Source organism: Danio rerio, chromosome 23 (assembly GCF_052040795.2).
Source record: "Danio rerio strain M-AB ecotype USA chromosome 23, GRCz13ab, whole genome shotgun sequence".
NCBI classification, from domain to species: domain Eukaryota; kingdom Metazoa; phylum Chordata; class Actinopteri; order Cypriniformes; family Danionidae; genus Danio; species Danio rerio.
Window position 1 is genome coordinate 20016866 of NC_141043.1, and position 22111 is coordinate 20038976.

The window sequence follows — 22111 nt, forward strand, 5'->3', positions numbered from 1 at the left end:
GCATCATTTAACAGCAATGTATTCAAAAATTATGAGCAAAATGGGCCAGATATTTTAAACTGAAATACTGAAGACCTGCAGTGAATTTTGTTTTTTATTATATGAATATTTTGGAAAACATTGTAGTCTACGCCAAGTTATACATTTATATCTAGTTAAGTTTAGACAATGAACATTTGTTTTAGTTTTTATTAAGTTATTTTACAAATAGACATTTCAATTATAAATAAGTGCAACGACAGCAAAAATAGAGAACACTGAGAAAACAGCTCAATTTTATGAACACGCTAAACCAAAACAGTTCATTTCAGTCACAGCTCAACATGGGAAAGCTACACAATCTATTACATTGGCACTTCAGAGATAACTTTACACAGATAACATTCATTTAAGTTACAAAAACAATTAAAAAAAGTAAACTACTGTGGCCCTGAGTCTTTTTACAAAGAAGAAGAATAAAACAAAATGCTTCATAAATTTCTCTTCATTTTGCAGGGAATTCGTCACAAGCAAAGTAATCCTTCAGTGGTGCTAAAAGATGTCTTATGACAGGAACGCTCCAGGACTTCCCCAGTACTCTCTGCCTCTGCATGCGGCCCAGATTTTTCACATCCGTGTAATGCTTCGGAAATCCAAATATTCTGACAAAGCAAATAACAGGTTATTGTGATTGAGTGAAAACTAAAAGAGTTGTATTATTATTATCGATAACATTATGATTACTTTTCTATTTCAGTGATCCACAGGCTGTCATCTTTGCCGTTCATAACGATTGGGTAATGCCTGTCATCAATGCCTGGTCTCAGTATGTTTGGCCGTGTGGTAATGGTGCGTATTTTTTCATACTGCAAAATAGGACATGGTTTCAGAACTTAATATTAAACGTACTTATCTTAACAAATGACTGCATATCTTTAGTAGGAAGCTCATGACAAACCTTGGCAGTGCGGCCTCCATCCAGACAGTCCTGAAGACTGACTTTATCTTTCTGTGATGCTATGATTGGTCTAGTCAAAAAAAAAAAGAAATAAAACTAAGTCCCAATATCATATTCATTTACAGTATCTTATAAGTGAGGGTGACAGTCACATGAATACAACTGACGCACCTGTTCATGCCAGGTATGTTCCCCCAAAAGTATCTTGCTCTGTGAGCTGGACTCACTTTCACAGCGTCAATAAGCACAGGGTTACACTAAAAACAAAAACCACACACACATACTATACCAGGCGACTAATAAACACGGCTATAAAAATGTGAGGTTAGGATTCGAGAAAGAAAATCTAATACACTCAAGACATCATTGGAATCTACAAAAATCTATTAACACCATGTTCCTTTTTATTTTAAAAAATCCTGTTCATAAAGATCAATTTAACTGACTAAAAATGCTGTATTTTGCAGGCGATGTCCATTTGTAAAGAAATACTAGACGACAGAACACATAAGGTTCTGTGGTCTGCCATTGTTCTCAATTACTTGTGCATAGCTATAGAGTAATCAAATCTGTTTAATGTGCATTTTCATGACTTCACTGTTTTCATAAATTCACATTCATACAGTTTAGACGTTAAGTTTAAGTTTTTAACATTTTGAGCAATGAAAACTGTTTTGGGAAGTAGGTTTTCAAGTTCCAAATACAGTGTTTGTGTAAATGGATAATCAAAATGCTTACTGAATAACCAAAAGTTTTTTGCAAGCCTGGAACACAAAACCCATGAAGTACCAGATTTTTAAATACTGTATAAGTTGTTGTAGTAATAGGTCAAATATTACCATATTGTAACAAAATATTGGGCCAACAACAACAGTATTTGAAAATTTGGAAATTCCTGGGTTGGGGAGAAAAAAAAAAAAAAATCACCTTTGATGTTGTGTTTAACGATGCAAAATACTAACCAAAAGTTTGGTGGATAGGAAATGTACAAAATACCTTCATCTTTAACTGTCCATTTATTTTTCGCATAAAAGAAAATTAAAACAATTTTGTTAGTAAAATTCAATTAACTTAAAATAAAATTTCTAAATTTTAGAAGTTTTACTAGCTGTTTCCATCCACCTTTTTGCATATGTGCATAAAAAAAAAACGGTTGAAGGAAATGCCAAGATGCGCATAGATTTTGAAAATGCGTTTAAAAAATTTATGCGCATAACCGAGTAGGATAAACTTTATTCGATAAGAAAAGATGCGCATAAACTACAATGGAAACACTTTTACCGCACAAACTCCAGCATGCGCATTAAAAAGGTCATGTGATTTTGTTGTAAGTGATCATGTCATGATAAAAATGTGTGTGAATGGACAAACCACCAGGCTGAGCATTGTAAACCATCTGAAATGTGGCTTTGGTCATTATAAAATGCCCCTCCGTTTAAGCATTAGTCTTATATTATTAATGACCTCAAGAATCGAGAGCGTCTGTGCTCTGTGTCTGACACCTTCAAATGCCACAGCACGTTCACTGCATCTCAGGATTGCCTTCTGAAGCTCAAGTCATTTATTAGATGAAGAAAAGATTGATGCAGCTACTCCTACCACAGCAAATTCCATTTTTACTGTTGATATTTGGCCCCAGTTAATCAGGAAGTGACGCTTTTGTTCGATTTGACTCGTTGGATGGAAACGCTGCTTTATTCGAATGTATTTTATGCGATAATCCAGTTTTGCAAAAAGTTCATTCGCATTTTTGGATGGAAACATAGCTACTGTCAGTCGGGTAAGCAGAATCACACATACTTAATTTCTAAATTAACATTCCAATAATTTTTGGCGTAAAAGAAAATTGGGTAATCTTGACCCATACAATATAATTTTGGCTGCTGCCAGAAACATACCTGTGAAACGCAACTGGTTTTGTGTCCAGGGTCACATACTAAAGCTCAAAAAATTACGAAACAAACACCCACTAAATTTGCATGAATTGCTGAGAGTCTTTATCAAACCTTTATGTAGCATAAAGTAAAATACTCACTTCCAGAAAGCGGCTTATGTCCGCTCTAACCCTGTTTTCCATTAACACTACATTCTCAAAGAGCCAGAAGAAGGGCCGTGGGTCATCCTCTTTCGGCTTCAAAACGTTCAGAAGCCGGTAGTACTCAAAAAACAGCCGTCCAGAGCCCTCTGCAGAGAGCAAAGCAGACCAATCAATTACATGTAATTATCGGTTTTAAAATGAGGCACATTTAGCAGAAGTCTCTTCAATAAAAAACATGATGTGAACCATGTGCTTGTGTATCCAGACTTTTGATTATCAGCAAAAAGGTTGCCACACCTTTATTAAAAGTGTGCATTCTAGTTCTATAAAGCTGCATGATGCCAGGCAAATCATATTGTGTGTAAAGTGCAACAGATTTGTCTTACCAAACAAGCCTTTACGGCCAGGATTGACTGTGCACAAGTCATTACAAGGACTTCCACCAATTAGAAGATCAAACGGGCCCCATTTATCAATCTGAACAATAAGAAAAAAACTCAATAAGCCAACTGCAGAGGAATCATCTTCAGATACATAATTAAAATACTCATTTTGCAAACATACGTGTTTCCTTGTAATTTTTTTCACATCATCAACATAGGTGATTTTTCCCTCGTGGTTGACCATGGAAATGGTAACAGACTCTTCATCCACTTCAGAGGCCACGTATTTTTCCACTTTGAAGCCAAGATCTCTCAGAACCAGGTATCCTGAAACGACATTGACAAGAACATACTGTGAGCATGTATTAAACTGCAAGTTGTAAGAATTGAAATATTGCAAATATTCTGATATCTTTGACAATTCAAAACATGAGCTGAAAACAGAGACTGGTGACTTCACAACCCACCAGGGAGGAATGCGGGAAAAACCAGTTCCTGCTGCATTTGCATCTGACTATGCTGAGACTCAGCTTGATCCCCCCAACTCACGCATATGGTCATTTCAATGTTTTAGATTAACCAAACTGACTTTAACTATCATGTTTGATATCATTTGAAATGTCTCAGTGCGATTGGTACAATGGTCTCATCCTCTCAGAAATAGACATAATCAGAACAATAAATATATAACTTCAGGAATCTTTTAAATCACTATGAGGGGTGTGACTTTTACACTAAGTGTGAATGCCTTCTTTGTTATTCACACCCCCTTCCTTGAGGGAATTCTTGGATTATTTAAGGTAAGGGTTGAGAAAAACTCAGGGCGATTCTGCCTAACCAGATCAGCCCATAACATGGGGTCTGCCCCATGTTATGTATATTTCAAAGTCAGGAATGCATCTTTTTCATCTTGGATTTATCTTTGATAATTTGATGTTTTGTATTGATCATTTATGAATTGACTGATTGAATTGGCATAATACATTTACCTGACTAATAAATTGTAATGTTTGACCATATTTTGCTCACTCTGTAATTATTAATTCAAGTAGATTACGCTGTATCCTTGTTTCCGCACGTCTTGCGTCAGGTCAGTAGACGGACTAAAATCCAATTGAGATGGAGCATTGGCACACTAATTGTGTTTTAGCGATCCGGCTGACTCTTGATATTGATTCATGTGTACTTAGGTGGAAAGGGCGATAACTTCCGTCTAGGTCAACAAGGTGTTGCACGACTAACCTAGATTGGGTACCCGACCTTTGTTTGAAGGTAATATTATTCTAAATTAAGTTCATATGGGAAACCATGGGCTTGGTGAAAACCAAAGTTACTATAGAGTCCAGTAGTCGGGTACATTTATATTAATGCCCTAACCTCTAATTAGAAATGATGATTGTCTTAACTCAAAGGTGTACATCTAAGCGGGACTAACTAAAGTATTTTAGAACGAGCGCGCTGGTAGCGGCCATCTAAAGTATTAGTCAATTTACCTCTGTTTAATATTCAAGACTGACCGGAGTGTGACCGTGAGGGACGCCTTCAGCCGAGGCGATTTCTCTGAGCGACATGAGCACCCGAATGAACGGATGTAATAGTTACTAGTGAAGACAAACGGTTCAAACATTTATCTAAATTACATATTGATATAATCTTCTTAATGTTTTATAATTGGAGTCAGATAAAACGAGGATAAATATATTAATATTCTAAACCACCTCATACTAAAATTGGAGTCAGATATGAGTTAAGTTTAATATAAATCAACATTGTGCACTGGAAAGACCGAACATGCAGTGAACCTTCATCCACCATTGGATACCGTCATTGGGCCAACTGGGTGGACCCTACAAAGTGAACTATGAACAAGGACTATGAACGGAGTTACCTGTGGCTATGCCATCAAATAATGAGAGGACTCTGACTGGCCGTCGCTGGTCAGCTGGGATTGATGGGTAAACACGATGGGGTTCCTGAAGAGGAGCAATGTCAATCAATAGACAGATCAGAAAGACCATCCAGCAATTTGGTCAAAACAAATAAAATGGAATGAACACTAACAAACTGCATGGCGCTGTTATTGGCGAATAACTCCTGCACTCTGATGCTCCAGTCATGCCTCGGCTTCAAGGCTCCAGAGCTGGTCTCAGGTGCACACAGGTAACAGGTCCAAGGGTCCACATTTTTCAGCTGTTTAAACGTCCCCTTTCCCACTAAGATATCCAGACAGTCCACACAGTAGCAGCTAGAGAATGCAATCAAATTAAAGTAAAATCTTATAAAAATGATTTTCTTTGTTACTTTCGTTCAAATTCCTCATTTGGGCAATTACGTCATCAAGATTAAAGATGAATGTTCATAAACCTGCATCTTAAAATATGTGATGCCACCTTTTGATCTCATTCAACAACTGCTTTTGACATGCATTCACTTTTTACCTGATCTGACTCATGTCACAAATTTATTAGTTACCAAGAAGTCACAGAACATCTGAATTGTAAATGATCGTTTTTGTTGTAAAATGTTGAAAATCCTTAAAAAGAAATATTACCTTTCAACTATGAAACCATTTTTTGATAATCTTAGTAACTGGGTGTCATTTGAAAAGTTTCCACATTTGGTGAACTATTAATGATAATGTATACAATATAATATGATGAATACAAAACATATTAATTTGTATCAGAAAAATATATTTAAAAAAAATAGAGTGCATCGATTTTTGCTATAAGGCCTAATCAACATTTTACAGGAATGCAACTTTTCAAATCTGGTAAATATTTTTTTTTTTTTAACTAGATTTTATAGTTTGGACCTTTAAGTTAGGACCTACAGCTATGACAATATAAAAATGTATAATCTAATAATTACTTTCTTTAAAAAGCCACCATTAGATCTATTTCCCCAAAGCTTCTATGATTTACAATCATTTACAAATCCTAAAAGTGGGGGGATGGTTTAGTTGTCCTGGGTTTCTTCGTGACCACCACAAACACACTTACCGACAGCAGCTGTCATGACCACACAGAATGACCTCCATGCCAGAACAGCAGACGGTGCAGTACGACTGATAGCCATCTTCATCATATCTGTACAGCGTCTCCGTGAAATTAAACTATGTGTGACACCAAAAAAACATGCAATAAAAAAACCATTCAGCCAGAACTTTTTGCATTAACTAACTAGAGTTTAGTGGTAGCTAGAACTGCAGCAAAAAAAGTAGAATTTGCAAAAAATGCTTCATTGCAGATGGACACCATAGACAGATGTAGTTAAAATCCAATTGGCTATTTAACTACTTGAAAATATACTCTACACTGTAAAAAAATGATATCCAGCAACAGTAAATATGGCTGATTTAAATAAACAGATTTCACTTAAAAAGTTTAGTTTTGGACATTGCTTAATTTTAAACTACAAATGTTACATAAAATATTGATTTCACCGTTTACTTTTTTTAATTAAGAAAAACAACTAGCAATTTTTAGTAAAGTTAGCAATAATTTGAGGTTTAGTCAATTGAACCCAATATTTTAGGATCATTAGATTACCACGTGACGCTGTACCACAGCGCGCAATTTGAGAAGTCCATTTTGGAAAATCAGCTCGGGAGAAGGCTGTTCATCTTTTGGTAAGTAATTGCAAATGTTAGATGATATTCCTTATGCCTGCTTATAAATAATGCATGTCTAAATGTTTAGAAGGCAGTTTACAGTATAACACATGGACGCTTTTAATAAATGACCATGCTTGACTCAACACAACGTGTTAACCCATATCCACACAGGAGTGTTTAAAGCCAGGTCTGTCAGCTGATCTATTATATATCTCCTCCTGTTTGTATCTGTTAAGGTGCTTTTTACTGAGCTTTAAACGATTATCATTGTGGCCAAACACTGTTGAGCATGTGAACATGGTGGGAAATGCTGGTATACTCTCATTGTAAAAATTTCAGTACCGCCTAACTTTTGAAAACTTAAAAGTTTTATTGTATTGTTTTGTTTGTTTGTTTGTTTTTGTGTTGTTTTTTTTATTAAATTAATAATGAAAGTATATTTATAAGTAAATATAAGATTTGTTAATTTTCTTTTCTTTTTTTTAAGATCAAAGAAGAATTCAAAGGATTGAGGGCTGCTGATGTGGAGTCTACCTTCATTGAAAATTTGGACAATTACACAGAACAGCTCGTCCATTTATTTCACAAGAAGGGAGAAAGTGCAGGATGCAAAATCTGTGATGTGATGAAATTGCTGGAGCAGTTATTGTTTTAGCATTTAAATTTTAGATGTTCATTGCCTCTACCATGTAATGCATTGTAAAATATTACAATTTATTTATATATATTTTTTCTATTTGCCCTCACAGTGTGGACATTCTCTGGGAGTTGGTGATATGCTGTCTGACAACCTCGAGAAGCTGATTACACATTACCTGGTTAGTGAATGTAGCTCATTTAGTTCACTTTCAAATGACTTTTGTAGAAGGTTTTAATTGCAAACCTGAAAATACAATTAAGCATGTAAAATGACAATTTAGAAAGAGAAACTTTTTTTTATATTTGGGTGATTTTAGTCATCTTAAATTGAGTTCAACAAAAAATGAAAAATTCCTGTTTTTTTAAATCACCCCAGCCAATCGAAGATGTGGGTAACTTTTTTTTCTTCTTCAGTAGAACAGCAAAGAAAATTTGGAAATGAAGCACCTGTGGTCTTTGATAAAATGCTAGTTAGCAGATGCAAGTTAGTCAAAGACCACAGTTTAAATTCATTTTCTTTACTGTTGTACTGAAGAAAAGTTCTGACTTTCAGGTTCTGATTGTCTTTTTAAGTTTCTTACTTTTTCCCCCTTTTTTACTTGGCTATTTTTTTATGAACTGATGCATAATATACATTTTGTTTTATTGTTTTGTTTCAGGACATCTGTGGGGAAACAGACCAGCTGGACATTGGAGAGCACATACCAAAAACTGTGACCATACGCACACATACACTACGGACAATTTAGCCTACCCAATTTACCTATACCGCATGTCTTTGGACTTGTGGGGGAAACCGGAGCACCTGGAGGAAACCCACATCAACGCGGGGAGAACATGCAAACTCCACACAGAAATGCCAACTGACCCAGCCGGGGCTCTAACCAGCAACCTTCTTGCTGTGAGGCAATTGTGCTGAGTGTTCGACAAGCACAGCTTTGAACGCTACTTTTAAGAATACTCTTGAACCAGTTTTTGAACTATTGTTTCTATTAAAGCAGTACATTTGTAAAAAAAATTGCATTTTTTTGAACACCTAAAAATGTTTTCAGGAAATGTTTTAAGATGCATTTGTCTAATAAAGAAGTTCTTTACTTTAATCCTGTTATCTGTGTTTTTTTCCACCCTTTGTAATGTATAGCTAATTGTAAGTTAACTGATAAGTGACTTAGTATTTTAAAGTTGAAGAACTAAACATTTTCAGTTAAATTAGCTTAAGATTTTATAATTGGGTAAACAGAACTTTAATAGTAGAAATAGCTTAAATTTGTAAACAGAAACTGCTTAAAATATAAAGTTACACCAACCAATAAATGTGAGCAAAACCATTTGCTAGAATACTTAAAATATTAAGCATCACCAACTAAAGATTTTTAGGTAATATTGATTTAAATTTAATGTGAAAATTGCTTAAAAAGAGGGATGCAAAAATGATGCACTATATTCTTAGTAAATCTAGCATATTATTTTTTTTCAGTGTATACAATTATGCTGACAAGACATTTCAATTTATTCCCCCATTTATTCAATTAAAATTAACCATTAAACCTCACAGAAAGTTTGGTGAGAGTACCCAAGATACCTTATACACTTACCGGCCACTTTAATAGGTACACCTTACTAATACTAGGTTGGACCCCATTTTCCCTTCAGACTTGCCTTGATACTTCGTGGCATAGATTCAACAAGGTACTAAAAATATTACTCAGAGACTTTGGTCCATGTTGACATGTTGCTGCAGATTTGTCCGCTACACATCCATGATGTAAATCTCCCGTTTCACCACATCCCAAAGGTGCTCTATTGGATTGAAAGTCTGGGGACTGTGGAGACCATTTGAGTACAGTGAACTCTAGTCATGTTCAAGAAACCAGACTGAGATGATTCACGCTTTATGATATGGTGAGTTATCCTGCAGGAAGTAGACATCACAAGATGGGTACACTGGTCATAAAAGGATGGACATGGTCAACAACAAAGTCAGGTTGTGTGCCAAGAAAATATCCCCTACATCATTACACCACCACCACCACCAGCGCGAAATGTTAATACAAGGCAGGATGGATCCATGCTTTCAAGTTGTTGATGGCAAATTCTGACCCTACCATCCGATGCTGCAGTAAAAATAGAGACTCATAAGAACAGGCAACGTTTTTTCGATCTTCTATCATCCAATTTTGGTGAGCCTGTGCAAATTGTATACTTGGTTTTCTGTTATTAGCTGACAGGAGTCGCACCCGGTTTGGTCTTCTGCTGCTGTAGTGTGTTCAGAGATGCTTTTCTGCATACCTCAGTAGTAACAAGTGGTGATCAGCTCAAACCAGTCTGGCCATTCTCCTGTGACCTCTGACATCAACAAGCCATTTGCGCCCACAGAACTGCCGCTCACTGGATATTTTCTCTTTTTCTGACCATTCTCTGCAAACCCTAGAGATGGTTGTGCGTGAAAATCCCAGTAGATCAGCAGTTTCTGACATACTCAGACCAGCCCGTCTGGCACCAACAACCATGCCACGTTCAAAGTCACTAACAATCTCCTATCTTCCCCATTCTGATGCTCAGTTTGACTGCAGCAGATCGTCTTGATCATGTCTGCATGCCTAAATGCATGGGGTTGCTGCTATGTGATTGGCTGATTAGAAATTTGCATTAACGAGCAGTTGGGCAGGTGTACCTAATAAAGTTGCCGGTGAGTGTACATGTTTTACCAAACGGGCTAACTAAAACATCCAATGTCTTGTTCACATCACAATTCAAGGCTCACTGTCTGGATCATTTTATTTTGCGGAACTATGTTTATGGCAGTTTTACCTTGCATTTCACACACAGGCTTCCTTCGAACAGTGGGTGGATAATGTCAACAAATGTACTCCCACATGACAAGCAGAACTCTGAAAGAGGGGGAAAAAAATAAGTACTTGTTAATACTCAGCATCATCAGTTAACGCAATGCTTATGAAAGAGTGTTTCACCTTCAATGTCCATCTTGTTTTCCAGAAAAGCATGCACCATTTCATCTGTGAAAAGTAATAAACACTAGGTTAACACATTGCAAAATTAACTACAACAAATATTAATGATGTACATACATCTTTCTTGACTGTTCTGTCTGGAGTCAACCTTCATACTTTCCATGTCATTTAGATACCTCTTCCAGTGTGTATATTTCTTTTCTCTAGACTGCAAGGGTCTCAGACTCCTTTTTGGAAGCATGAATTTTCTGTAAACATGAGTTTTACCAATGTCTATTGAGCCTCTGTGCAGATCCAGAGATTCAGGGAGCTTATTGAGAGATACCGTTAAGTTAAACAACTTTTCTCGATGGTCTTTGAAGTTTGAAGATGGTCCATCATTCCCATTCACTGATCGTGGTGTAAAAACCAGTTCTAAAAAAAGGAACAAAAATAAATATACTGTTAAGTTCATATCAAATTAACAAAAAATATAAAACTGAGACATAAGGTGTGCTCCCACTTGGCAGGTATGGTTCTTGGGTACACTGTTAAAGACAGGACACACAAAGCTGGCATCAAAGAACTTGAGGTGAACTAACTGTGGCTGCCTCCCAGAACAATTTTTATGCCCTTCACTTTGACTAGGATGTAAGCCATTGATTACATTACACAAGTATTCACTAGTGTGTCCACTATTAAATGGGTTTAAAACTGAATTCCTTAAACAATTTAGTGCTTGAAAAAACAATGCTGTTGTGATGTCACAATCACATTGCATTCTAGGACATGAGTGTACATACAAAGCAGATTTGCTCTGTTGTCCAAAATCGAGGAGCAGATGGTTTGTCCATGCAAGCTTCCCTTATTCACTTCACAAAGTGGAACGCATTTTAGAATGGTGGCAGGGATTCCCCTGAGGGAAGGTGCCAAGTTTGCGAGTGCACATCCAAAAGTGGTGAAATGCAGCCTGAAAATTTTTTTATAAAAATGTGACAAAATGACAGCCAGCTTCTTTGTGCTCCCTCATGATAAGCATTTTTTGCTTGGAGCACAAAAACAAAAACTGAATTGATGAAACAGATTTGTAGCTGAACAGCCAATCAGGAGTACTCTTTTACAGAATGCCAACGTTGATTCAACATGCTGAATCAGGCGAACTGCCTCTGACGTGAGCCTGACGACCGGCAACACGTGGAACACACCAAGCAAACCAGCTTGACAGATGCTTGTTGATGTTTGTTGTGTCCTGCCAAATAGTGTGGTTGATTTGAATGAGTCAGAGCTAGTCTTTTGGAGCTGTATATAAATAATTAAGTGATTCTTTCCAGTGGTCAAATGCTACAGCTGAACAGTGAATTGGGCTATCTAGTGTGCTGGCTAGTGGTTTATAGCACCTATCGGCATGTGAAGGAGTAATATCCTCAGTAATTTGATTTCAAGTTGAGCTAAGTGAGACATTTAAAAGGTCCCTATTCACGTCCAAATAAACTCTAGAGTGATGAACTGATGAACCAAATAAACTGAGACATGAACAAAAAAAAGTCACAGAATGTGATCATAAAAAAAAACAGAATGCTCAAGCATGACCATATGAATGCTAAGAAAAGGATAAACATAAATTTTATTCTTCATTCCAACCCAAACAAAACAAGAGTGACGTACTGCAAGTGTGAACACACCCTTAAAGTTAAATACTGTAGTTCATGCACTGAAGGTTGTACAGCAAAAAGATTGCATACCATTGCATTCTGATTGAGGTCGAAGACCATCTTCTCCTGATGGTTTAAAGCCTCCAAAGGCCCAGTTCAACATAACTCTAAGCAACTCATCCATAGAGTCCGTGTCAGGAGAAAAAAACATTCTACTACGTCTGGAAGCCACCTAGAGTATATCATGTAGAAAACCTCACGTCAACAACATTTATTTTCGTATTTCCATGGTAAATCCTAAGAAATTAGAGTAAAAATCTGCCCCCTGGCAAATAGATCTTAAAGAGCCAAACAGATGACGCTAGCAAAATAAGAACTTTCATTACCTGCAGAGAATTGAAGATCGCATCTTTATATGTTGCTACCGTGGCAAAGGAATTAGAAGAGAAGCACTTAGCAAACGAAAAGAAGGGCGTGAGATCGTCTGCCTGAATCTACAATGGAAACATATGAAGTATGATCACTCTTAATAAGTGAAATAAGGTGAAATAAAATCTTGCACAAGACTAATAAAATCTCTACCTCAGACTGCATACTGTTTCCGAAGAAAAACACTTTACGCATGGAGCCACAAGGTTTCCTGCTGTCCCAGCTCTGAACCAATCCAGGCCAAAGACCAAAGCCTTCAAGCGGTCCCCAAACCATCTCACCGACTATGTAACTGCCCTGAAGAAATAAAATGCACTTAAGAAATGGAATAAAGTCAGGGGTGCACATAACAGGTGCACTTGGGTGATTTAGATTAAAAAAGCACCACATAAGACACTAAAGAAGTGCTTTTGGTACAAACACTGCTAGCACTATGAAGCCTTGTTTCTCAAGTTACTGCCATATATGGAATTTCCCATGAATCATTGATAAGATTAACACAAATGTGTTAAAATTAATGTGTGGGGTAAGAGGTGCAAATATTGCTCTTGTTTTTGTTAAACTACATATCAGAGCTTGAAATTGCGTTTGTTTTGGAAAAAATTTTTATCTACGCAACCTCAAAATATATTTGGGAGCATTTGTGTGAGTGCAAAAATTGTTGCCGTGCGACCCGTATTCACTGCAAAATGTTCACAGCATGTGCGGCTTTAGGAAACATTTGTGCAGAATGCATCTTTGTACCTAAAAACTTAAAACGCAGTGCTGCGAAATGGTTTATGTTGGTGGTTTATGGTTTAATGGTTTTAGTTGTCATGCCATCCTGCTACAGTAAACAAAAAGCCTTTAATACCCGCCCCGCATTTGCGCTCTTCAGATTGGTCCACTGCGCCAGAACTGAACACGAATGGATTGGTTAATAACAGCTGTCATTCATTGAATGATATTAAATGTCAGCTGAACATCTTCAGGTGACAGTGAGCAACAACTGCGAAAATGTAAATGGCTGAAGATGAGTGATAAGAATAACAAAGTAGATAATAATAATAATAACAGTTCTAGATAATAATTCTAATAATGAATTAGAAACCACCTAAAGTTACAAAAAAATGTCACATCTAATTAATGATCATGTGGCAAATGCTAATCCACAATTTTCACTTCTCGAAGACTACCAGTGGCTGCAAGTCCGCAAACAAAGTGGCTAAAGCCATTCACTGTAAAGTTGATGGGACGGAGTTTGCCACTAAATCTTTTTTAGTGCAAGTGGATTTATTTATTCCTTCATTTAATTGTCAAGATGTGCAGGGACGGTGGGTGCATGCAGATTTTGTTTGTTTGTTAGTTTTGATTAGTGTTGATTTTAAAGAGCCCATATTATACATGAAATAGGGTCATATCCTGGTTGTAAGGGTCTCCAACAACAGTCTAATATGCATGCAAGGTCAAAAAACACTTTCATGGTCTTATAATCTGCATTTATTTTTAGCTAATTATCCCAGCGACTCCTGTATGAATCGTCCAGTGATTCATTTGTTCCCAAACCCCTCCTTAGCGCGGAGCTAATCTGCGCTGATTGGACCGATGACAGTCTGTCGCGATTGGTCGACTGCCTTCAGTCAGAGAGGGAAATGGCCAATAGCTAATCAGCAATTTAAAAAGTAATCACAGTTCATACACGCTGGATAGTGTAGACGTGGATTTTAGCTGCCACACTATGGCGAGTGGATAGTGCCACGGATAACCGAACGAAGGAGACAGTCGTGCACTCGCCATACCACACACACACAAAAACACACACACACCTCCGGATACCAACGCTCCCGCTTCCGCCCGCACCCGCCAGGTTTTAGCCTGAGAACCCGCTCCGTTTTCTGCCCGCCGCGCCCGGTCCCGCTAGAGCGGAGAACACAACCAAAAATCACCCAGTATACAGTCCAGACAGCACAAAGCTCGTTCGTTCGTTCGCTCTCTCTCTCTCTCTCATACGCGCGCGTGCGCACTAACACACACACACACAAGCACCACGCAGACTCTCTCTTTCTAATTCGCATAGCAATATCCGTGATATTGCTAGACAGCCCGCTCCCGTCCCAAATTAAACCCGTTACCGACCGCTCCCGCGATTTATTCGGAAATTTATTCCCGCGGCTGTCCCCGCGCCAGATTTCTGCGGCGCGGGAATAAATTTCCGAATAAATCGCGGGAGCAGAACTCTAGCACGGAGCTCCATAAACAAACAGCACGCGTCGCGTTTTTAACGTGACTTTGCACGCGATAAGATAATATATCCAGTTAACCTGATACAGTACACGCGGTTACAAGTAACAAATCACAACTAAATACATTTGCAAGCTAGAGTCAACGAGGCAACAACTTTAACCGCACGTACTTACACTTGAGAAATGGAAGAAACCCATCCTGACGTCCATCAGTTACTCTTTACTGATCCTTCCTTTAACAAACTCAGATGAAGTATTCTTTGTAGCATGTAGCTTCCAGAAGTTTCCAACTGCTTGGTTATAATGCTGAGGTTTCATCTTTGGGTAGAGACTCAATATAATGTCCATCTGCAGTGTTACTTCAATCGACCGGCATGTTTGTGTGCGTGTGTTTGTGGGAGTGCGTGTGTTTGTGGGTGTGCGTGTGTGTCTGGGTTTCTGCGTCAGAGGGCGGGGCCTCAGGTTTGAAATCTCCCGGGTTTGCGCGTGCACGTGAATAACTTGGTTTCGTTCGTACGTCATGGCGAAACACCTAATGAGTCGGTATCAAGGCGACTCGTTTGAAGCACTTTGAGTCGACTCTTTTATAGATGAATCAACCGTTTTAAACACTGTATTCTTACAGATTTAAGCCTTAGCTGGATACTTCACTTCACTTAGAGCTGTGTTACACACTACATGGAGGGGAATTTTCAAAAACCCATAATATGGGCTCTTTAAATGCTATAAATATGTTAGTATAAAACATGTAGTAACGGTGCTCAGAATTTTTGGTGGGTGTGCCTAAATGTTAGATGATGCGTCTAAGATTTGAAGTTAGGAGCACCAGTGCTACCAAGCAAAAAGTTTAATTTCAAGCCCTTTATATACTAAACATATACACACAAGTGATACAAAATACATTTAACTTTAGAAAGGCTGAAGAAGTTACCTTGTATGGATTTTTTGTTTGCTCATTATTATGGCAGCTATTTCTTTTTCCTTTCTGGTAAAATAACAAAAACATTGCGTTCAATTACAGTATCCAGATTCGCATCACCCTACTGTGCAAACAGTAAGTACACATTTACCTCTCTCCATATGACATCACCATCATCATCACTACTGCTGTAATCATCATGGCTGCTGCTGCACTTATCATCATCATCATCATCATCATTACTTGACACATTCGGACAATTTCCTGATGGCAAAAATAAATATTTTGATTTGAGTCATGTGCCAAATTCTCAGAAAGGACAAAGTAACCGTTATAACATCTATTATATTTAAAGAGGAACCTTTTGTGTCATTTTGGCTTTCTGTGTCCAAATCCGACACCGGCAAAGTATCCTCTACTTCCATTGGCTCAACGTCTTCCTCTTCCCCCAAGTCAATGACATCTGAGAATAAAGCAGATTTTTTAAGGGGGTGACGCAAAAAGAGATCAGGGTCTGGTCGCAATATATCCTTTCACAACAGGAAATGTAAATATACTCCAAGAATGAAACTCATCTTCTCTTTGGTAATGGGGTATATGCACAGCTAGTGTTTTCAGCCAACGATAAACTTCCAGTGAAAGCTTAATGTGAGTATTTTCAATTTCATAAGGTTCCTTTTACAGCATCAATGTTGTAATGTAAATACCCCAACTCCCAATTAAATAGACTTAAGCATTTATTTAGTTGTTTAAGTGTAAAACCATCAGGATCGGCAGACGAGTGCAGAAACTCCATTGAAAATACTGGGATGAAATAAATAATCATCATTATTATATTTTAAAGAGATGGCGGGGGGAAATGGATTTGAATGCAGTGCTTCTTGTCTGGTCTGAGACCCATATTGTATATCTATCAGGTGGTGAAGATCGCTTAATTTTAAAGAAATCAGCCCTTAAGCATGGCAATTTTATAATTTTACCAGAAGCGCTGAGGCTGGCTGGCTGAAATTAAAAGTCTGTGTGTATATACCCCATTATTATGCATACCCGCTCTGTTCTTTTTTTTTCATATTTTATGTTACAATGTGAAAATACTATTGTAAGACTTTACATGCAGTTGGTTGGAAATGTTTAGCAAATATAATAAAATAATATATTTGTTGTTTATTTGTTTTGTTGTGTTGTTATATCAAGTGCTGGGGAGGGATTATTGAAGTACATTTTTTGTGACCAAATAAGGTATTATAAAAAAAGAGAAAATGGTGTTCAGGAACTTTCTCCATCTCAGAGATACTTCCAAGTCAAGCCCCAGGGCTCAGTTCCTCAACAGCCTATTAATTACTCTGTTGTCAAATTGTACGGTTATTATAAATCTTTTTTTCTTTAAAAGTATGAACACTGGTGTCTTTTACCCCTTACCTAGCATCTCTGGGCTGAGATGTGATGGAGCACTTTTATAAGAACTGCTGTCTGTGACATCATCCTCAGACACATGCTTCTTGCAGTCCTTCAGTTTTTTTCTCTTGATGTTGTCAGTGTGTTGAAACAGCTGAAATACAGACAATCGTGCACATAAACAAAAAACTCTAAATCTGAATTCATTTATTTTTCTGTGTGTCCCTGACTGTTCAATGACATCAACATATTAAACACCATCATTAGTTCCTTGATTCAAACTTTATTAAACATTATTTAGTCAAACTGATATTTGATAACTAGGTTTCTCAAGCTGTTCATGAACTCAGTAACTCACCCGTTCAAAATTCTGCTCTTTTTTCAGAGTTGTGGGAAGGGCCAACAAGCTTAGGATGACTTTCCCAAAACTAGATGCCTTCCCCATAATCCTCAGCTCTGTTTTCCAGTACTGCTTCATTGACTGGTCAGCTGGCTGTGCATCACTTTCATCAATAAACTGGTACTCCAAAAACTCGTCTTTGAGCAAGCTGACATTCTCTGAGCAAACACCAAAACCGATGCCTAAATCTTGGACCATTTTGCCCGTCACTTCAAGCTTTTTTCCTGGACTCAACACCAACGACAAGTTTCTCAGGGTGGAATCAGGGAGAGGCAGACGTTTGACAATATTAACAGTAACAGTGGTGTAGAAGGAGATGATGGATCTGTGAAATGTCTCCAAGTAGTCAGACAACTCTTCAGAGTGCTGCTGGAGAAAATCAGCAGCCTGTTCGCCGACTGCAACCTCTCCTCTAGGTAAATGTCCCACTGTCTCCTGTACAAGTGAGGTCTTTCCTCTCCTGTGAAAATACTCTGCTGCTTTTGGTCTGAGGAAACTCTGTGTGTAAAGCCTCAATAATTTAGAAGCATCTTGGAGCAGTTGTAAGACGCTGGCACCTTGGTCGATAATCTCCTGAAAATCACAAAGCGGCTGCAAAGCGTGGGTAAGAAAGAGAACGTTGAGCTTTATTTTGGGATCCTCTAGAAGAAGGCAGACTGCTTCTTCTTCTGTATCCAGAGATCCAAAGTACTTCTCAAGATGTGACCAAGCTAAAGAGATTTTCTTAATTATTCTCCAGAAGAGAGAGCACTGAGATGTCAGATTATCAATGTCTGATCCTTCAACATCTTCAAGCAAAGCTTGTAGATCTGCTGGGAAAGATGGGAAGTGTTTGTAGATCTCTATGATGAGATTCAGAATCAGGTCAGAAAACTCAATTTTCTCAACACCACTGTGACACACTTGTCCTGTCAGGTCTGTAAGTCCACATAAAGACACAATCTCAGCTTTCATTAACTGTAGACCAGCTACAAGATGTTCGTGATCTGGAAAATCTGAATATAATATGGCCATATTGGATATAGGTATTCCGATCTTCCTCAGCAAGTCCAAGATGTAGTTGCAGATGTCTTCAGTGGACTCTTTTGTTGGATAGACAACATCCAGCAGTCTGATTTTGTTTTTTCCAGTATCTTCGTCAAAAAAGCCCAACAAGAGCACACTGGCCTTCTTGTCATTCTCGATCTCCACTCCATGGTATAGATAAAGGCAGTATGGAGTCTGTCTGCAGATGGCAGTAATGTCCTCCCAGTATTTCTGGTCTAATGCTGGATTTTTTGAAACAGATCCACAATCTGAGGTAGATGAAGCATACCTTTTGATGAAACACATTGTGGCTGGATTGCAAGTGAATGCATTATTTGAATTTTGTTTGCCATTTTTAATTTGCTGTTTTGGACATCTGAGTCTTGATGAACGTCTTCTAGCTGAAATAATAATAAAAAACAAATAGCCAAAAAATAGTACAAGACCACCGATACAATTTTTGTTTTTTCAATATAAAAAAAAATTAATCAAAAGTAAACACCTACGCATTTCAAGCTCTGTGAACTGAAACTCTTTGAATGACAGGTTTTCTGGATGTTACCATTCAGCAGAGTTTCTAAAAAAAAGAGGTTAAAAATACATGGGTTAAAGTAATATATATATATATATATATATATATATATATATATATATATATATATATATATAGAACAGCATAATAAAACAAAAAAACGTCTTATTTGTAATTCTATAAAGATACGAGTCTGAACTCAGTAAAACAAAAAGTGCAAAAAGTTCATGTTAAGATTAAGTGCAAACAATACTTAAAGATTTTGAGAAAAATGAGATTGCACACAAATGTATTACTGTAAATACAACTGGTATACAAAAATCACAGAGGTAAAGTTGGATTTATATTCGCACATTCGTTAATTTAACTGTCTTTATACGTTTACCACACTAATTTGAATATTGGGTCTTAAATCACATTTAAATTACTTCAAAACAACATTAGCACCATTTAATTGACTGTGAACAATGTTGTACCTTGATAGTCATGGGCAGCTAATATAACTTCACTATTTAGATTTTTGCAAATAATACTTTTCTGAAATCATATTATTAAGGAGAAAGCCTGAAATAATATAATTAATAATATAATATAATTATAAAATAAACTCAATACAAAAATCAAGGTGTTTTAGACATCTGAAAAAGAAAAACACTAAAAAAACAATACCTGAGCAGGTGATGTACTCCACTAGACTGGTCTGTTACTGAATTACACTTGTAACTTGTAAACGTGTGTTTCTCTACATTCACAACCATTCTCCATAACCTGTAGATAAATGATTTATATTAATATGCAAGTTCTGATTTTAGTTTTTAAACATCTCAACTAAGACAATATGAAACCCTGGACCACAAAACCAGTATTATATTGCACAAGTGCATTGTTGGTAACAAATAAAAATACATTGTAAGAGTCAAAATGATTTACTGTTCTTTGAATATTAAAAAAAGCTGATGCTCCATAAAGATAAACTCGATTTCTGATTAATAACGTTAGTGATCTGCATTCATAACAACTTAATCAGGACAACTGTAAAGGCCATCTTCTCAGTGTTTTGTTCATTTTTACCCCCAGATTTAAAAAATAGTTGACTTTGTCAGCCAAATATTGACCAATCCTAAAAAGTCTAGTTACACCAGTGAAAAGCTTATTTATTCAGCTTTCATGTGAGGTTTAAATATCCAATTTACAAAAACGGACATTTATGACTGGGTTTTGTTGTCCAGGCAGGCTACATATTTGAAGGGCACTAACGATAACCGACCAAAAACGCCCATTCATATTCTGCGAATTTATACGTATAAAATCTCGTTTGAAATCACAACCATAGTATCATACCTTTAAAAGTCATCTTATAGAAACGTCGATAAACTAATGTCATTTAGTCAGCCGGCGGGTGAAGAGAGATTAACCTACCGTTATTTTAAATAAAACACTTGCGCGCGCGGTAACGTACTCAGCAAAAATAAATAAGAGTTGGTAGTGCATTTCTGTGTCTGCGCACACATGGCCTCAACCCCTTTACCGCGAAAACTTAAAACAGAGGAAACGGATGCTGCTGCAAATGAAGCGCAAACGGCCTCACACCAGCACAAGTTCCTCCTCACAGGACATACATGTAAACATGTTACACACGGTACTATTTTTATTTTCCTTCTAATCATTATAAAGAAGGACTAGAAAATTACTTACAGTGGGAAAGACATTGCCATGACTGTCCATCCAAAATACGATCTTCACTTTTCAAAATAAAAGTCCTTACACTACCAGTCAAAAGTTTGGTGCCAGTTTTTTTTTTTAAGAAAATTATTGTTCATCAAGGTGGCGTTTATTAAATGTTTTTTTTTTTTTTTTTTAAATATGTATTAAACTTTTTAATAACTGCTTTCTTATTGAATGGAGTTCCAAATGAAATTATTACTTTAGTCATTATTGCTTAAATTACTATTAGCAATTATTATAATTATTAATATTAATGTGATTTCTGAAAGATCATGTGACTAAAGACCTGAGTAATAAAGCTGAAAATTCATCTTTAATAACACTATAATACATGCATTCATTTTCTTTTCAGCTTAGTCTCTTTATTAATCAGTGGTTGCCACAGCGGAACCGACAATTATGGAAGTGTCAGAATCATCATAAATAAAAACGTTTATTGTTCAATTTATAGCTATATCCATTATGTTATTGCTGAAAAGTAGAAAAAAAACATACTTCTCCAATTCTGTGATCCATATGTGGTCATCTTTACCGTTCATGGTGACAGGTAAATGTGTCATTTGTGCCCTGCTTGAGTGAGTTTTGCCAGTTTGTTTTGTTTTGTTTTATGCAGGGGATGCCTTTTCAGCTGCAACCCATCACTGGGAAATTGGAATAAATTATTAAATTAAATGATAAACTACTTTTGAACAGTTATAATATAATGCAATAACATTTCACAACTGTGCAATTTGTACTGTATTTTTGATTAAATAAATGCAGCCTTGGTGAGCAGAAGCTTATTTTAAAACTTTTGACTAGTAGTGTATCTTGGAACATTTGATATCTAAATGAATAGAAGTAATAACAAATAATGGATTTAAATGAATGAATGTGAATTTTATGAAAGATAATAACTGAAGTTAATGCAGTAAATAAAAATGATCAGTGATAAAAAATGGCAACAAGTGAAAAATTTAGATACTTAAAGGGATAGTTCACCTAAAAATTAAAATTCTGTTATCATTTACACACTGTTCCGTTTTTAAAACTTTATGAGTTGGCATGTCTGTGTGGAGTTTGCATGATCTTTGGTTCTGTGGGTGCTCCGGTTTCCCCCACAAGTCCAAAGACATGCGCTATAGGTGAATTGGGTAAGCTTAATTTTCTGTAGTGTGTGTGTGTGTGTGTGTGAATTAGTGTGTGGGTGTTTCCCAGTGAAGGGTTGCAGCTGGAAGGGCATCCGCTGCGTAAACCATATGCTGGAT

The 22111-nt window shown here is 36.9% G+C and overlaps 1 protein-coding gene across 12 annotated transcripts; it reads right to left on the reverse strand.

Moving 5' to 3' along the window:
- Nucleotides 1–175: 175 nt before the first annotated feature.
- On the reverse strand, nucleotides 176–20887 carry dnmt3bb.3 (DNA (cytosine-5-)-methyltransferase beta, duplicate b.3). Of its 12 annotated transcripts, none has more exons than NM_001020479.2 (24): nucleotides 20835–20887; nucleotides 19809–19907; nucleotides 19114–19184; nucleotides 17540–19008; nucleotides 17206–17335; nucleotides 16148–16249; nucleotides 15938–16050; nucleotides 15799–15852; nucleotides 12799–12942; nucleotides 12603–12710; nucleotides 12307–12448; nucleotides 10703–10999; nucleotides 10586–10630; nucleotides 10425–10504; nucleotides 6361–6473; nucleotides 5420–5603; nucleotides 5247–5331; nucleotides 3540–3685; nucleotides 3362–3452; nucleotides 2973–3121; nucleotides 1109–1194; nucleotides 938–1007; nucleotides 724–845; nucleotides 176–641 (listed from the first exon to the last, which is right to left on the reverse strand). In NM_001020479.2, the coding sequence occupies exons 3-24, from the start codon at nucleotides 19115–19117 to the stop codon at nucleotides 485–487; spliced, it is 3891 nt and encodes a 1296-aa protein (NP_001018315.2). In that variant the 5' UTR covers nucleotides 19118–19184; nucleotides 19809–19907; nucleotides 20835–20887; the 3' UTR covers nucleotides 176–484. The 12 variants fall into 12 exon arrangements, 11 of the variants coding, with proteins under 11 accessions (NP_001018315.2, XP_087161349.1, XP_087161348.1 ...); XM_087305223.1 differs by having other exon boundaries at nucleotides 20559–20887; XM_087305222.1 differs by having other exon boundaries at nucleotides 20481–20887.
- Nucleotides 20888–22111: the final 1224 nt, after the last annotated feature.

What these genes read in the sequence shown, in the direction of transcription:
- dnmt3bb.3 (XM_087305217.1), bottom strand. An exon ending in AAGCCAAAATGACACAAAAG is followed by an intron (nt 16,051 to 16,147) that starts GTTCCTCTTTAA and finishes TTTTGCCATCAG; the next exon opens with GAAATTGTCCGAATGTGTCA. An exon ending in CGATCTTCAATTCTCTGCAG is followed by an intron (nt 12,449 to 12,602) that starts GTAATGAAAGTT and finishes GATATACTCTAG; the next exon opens with GTGGCTTCCAGACGTAGTAG.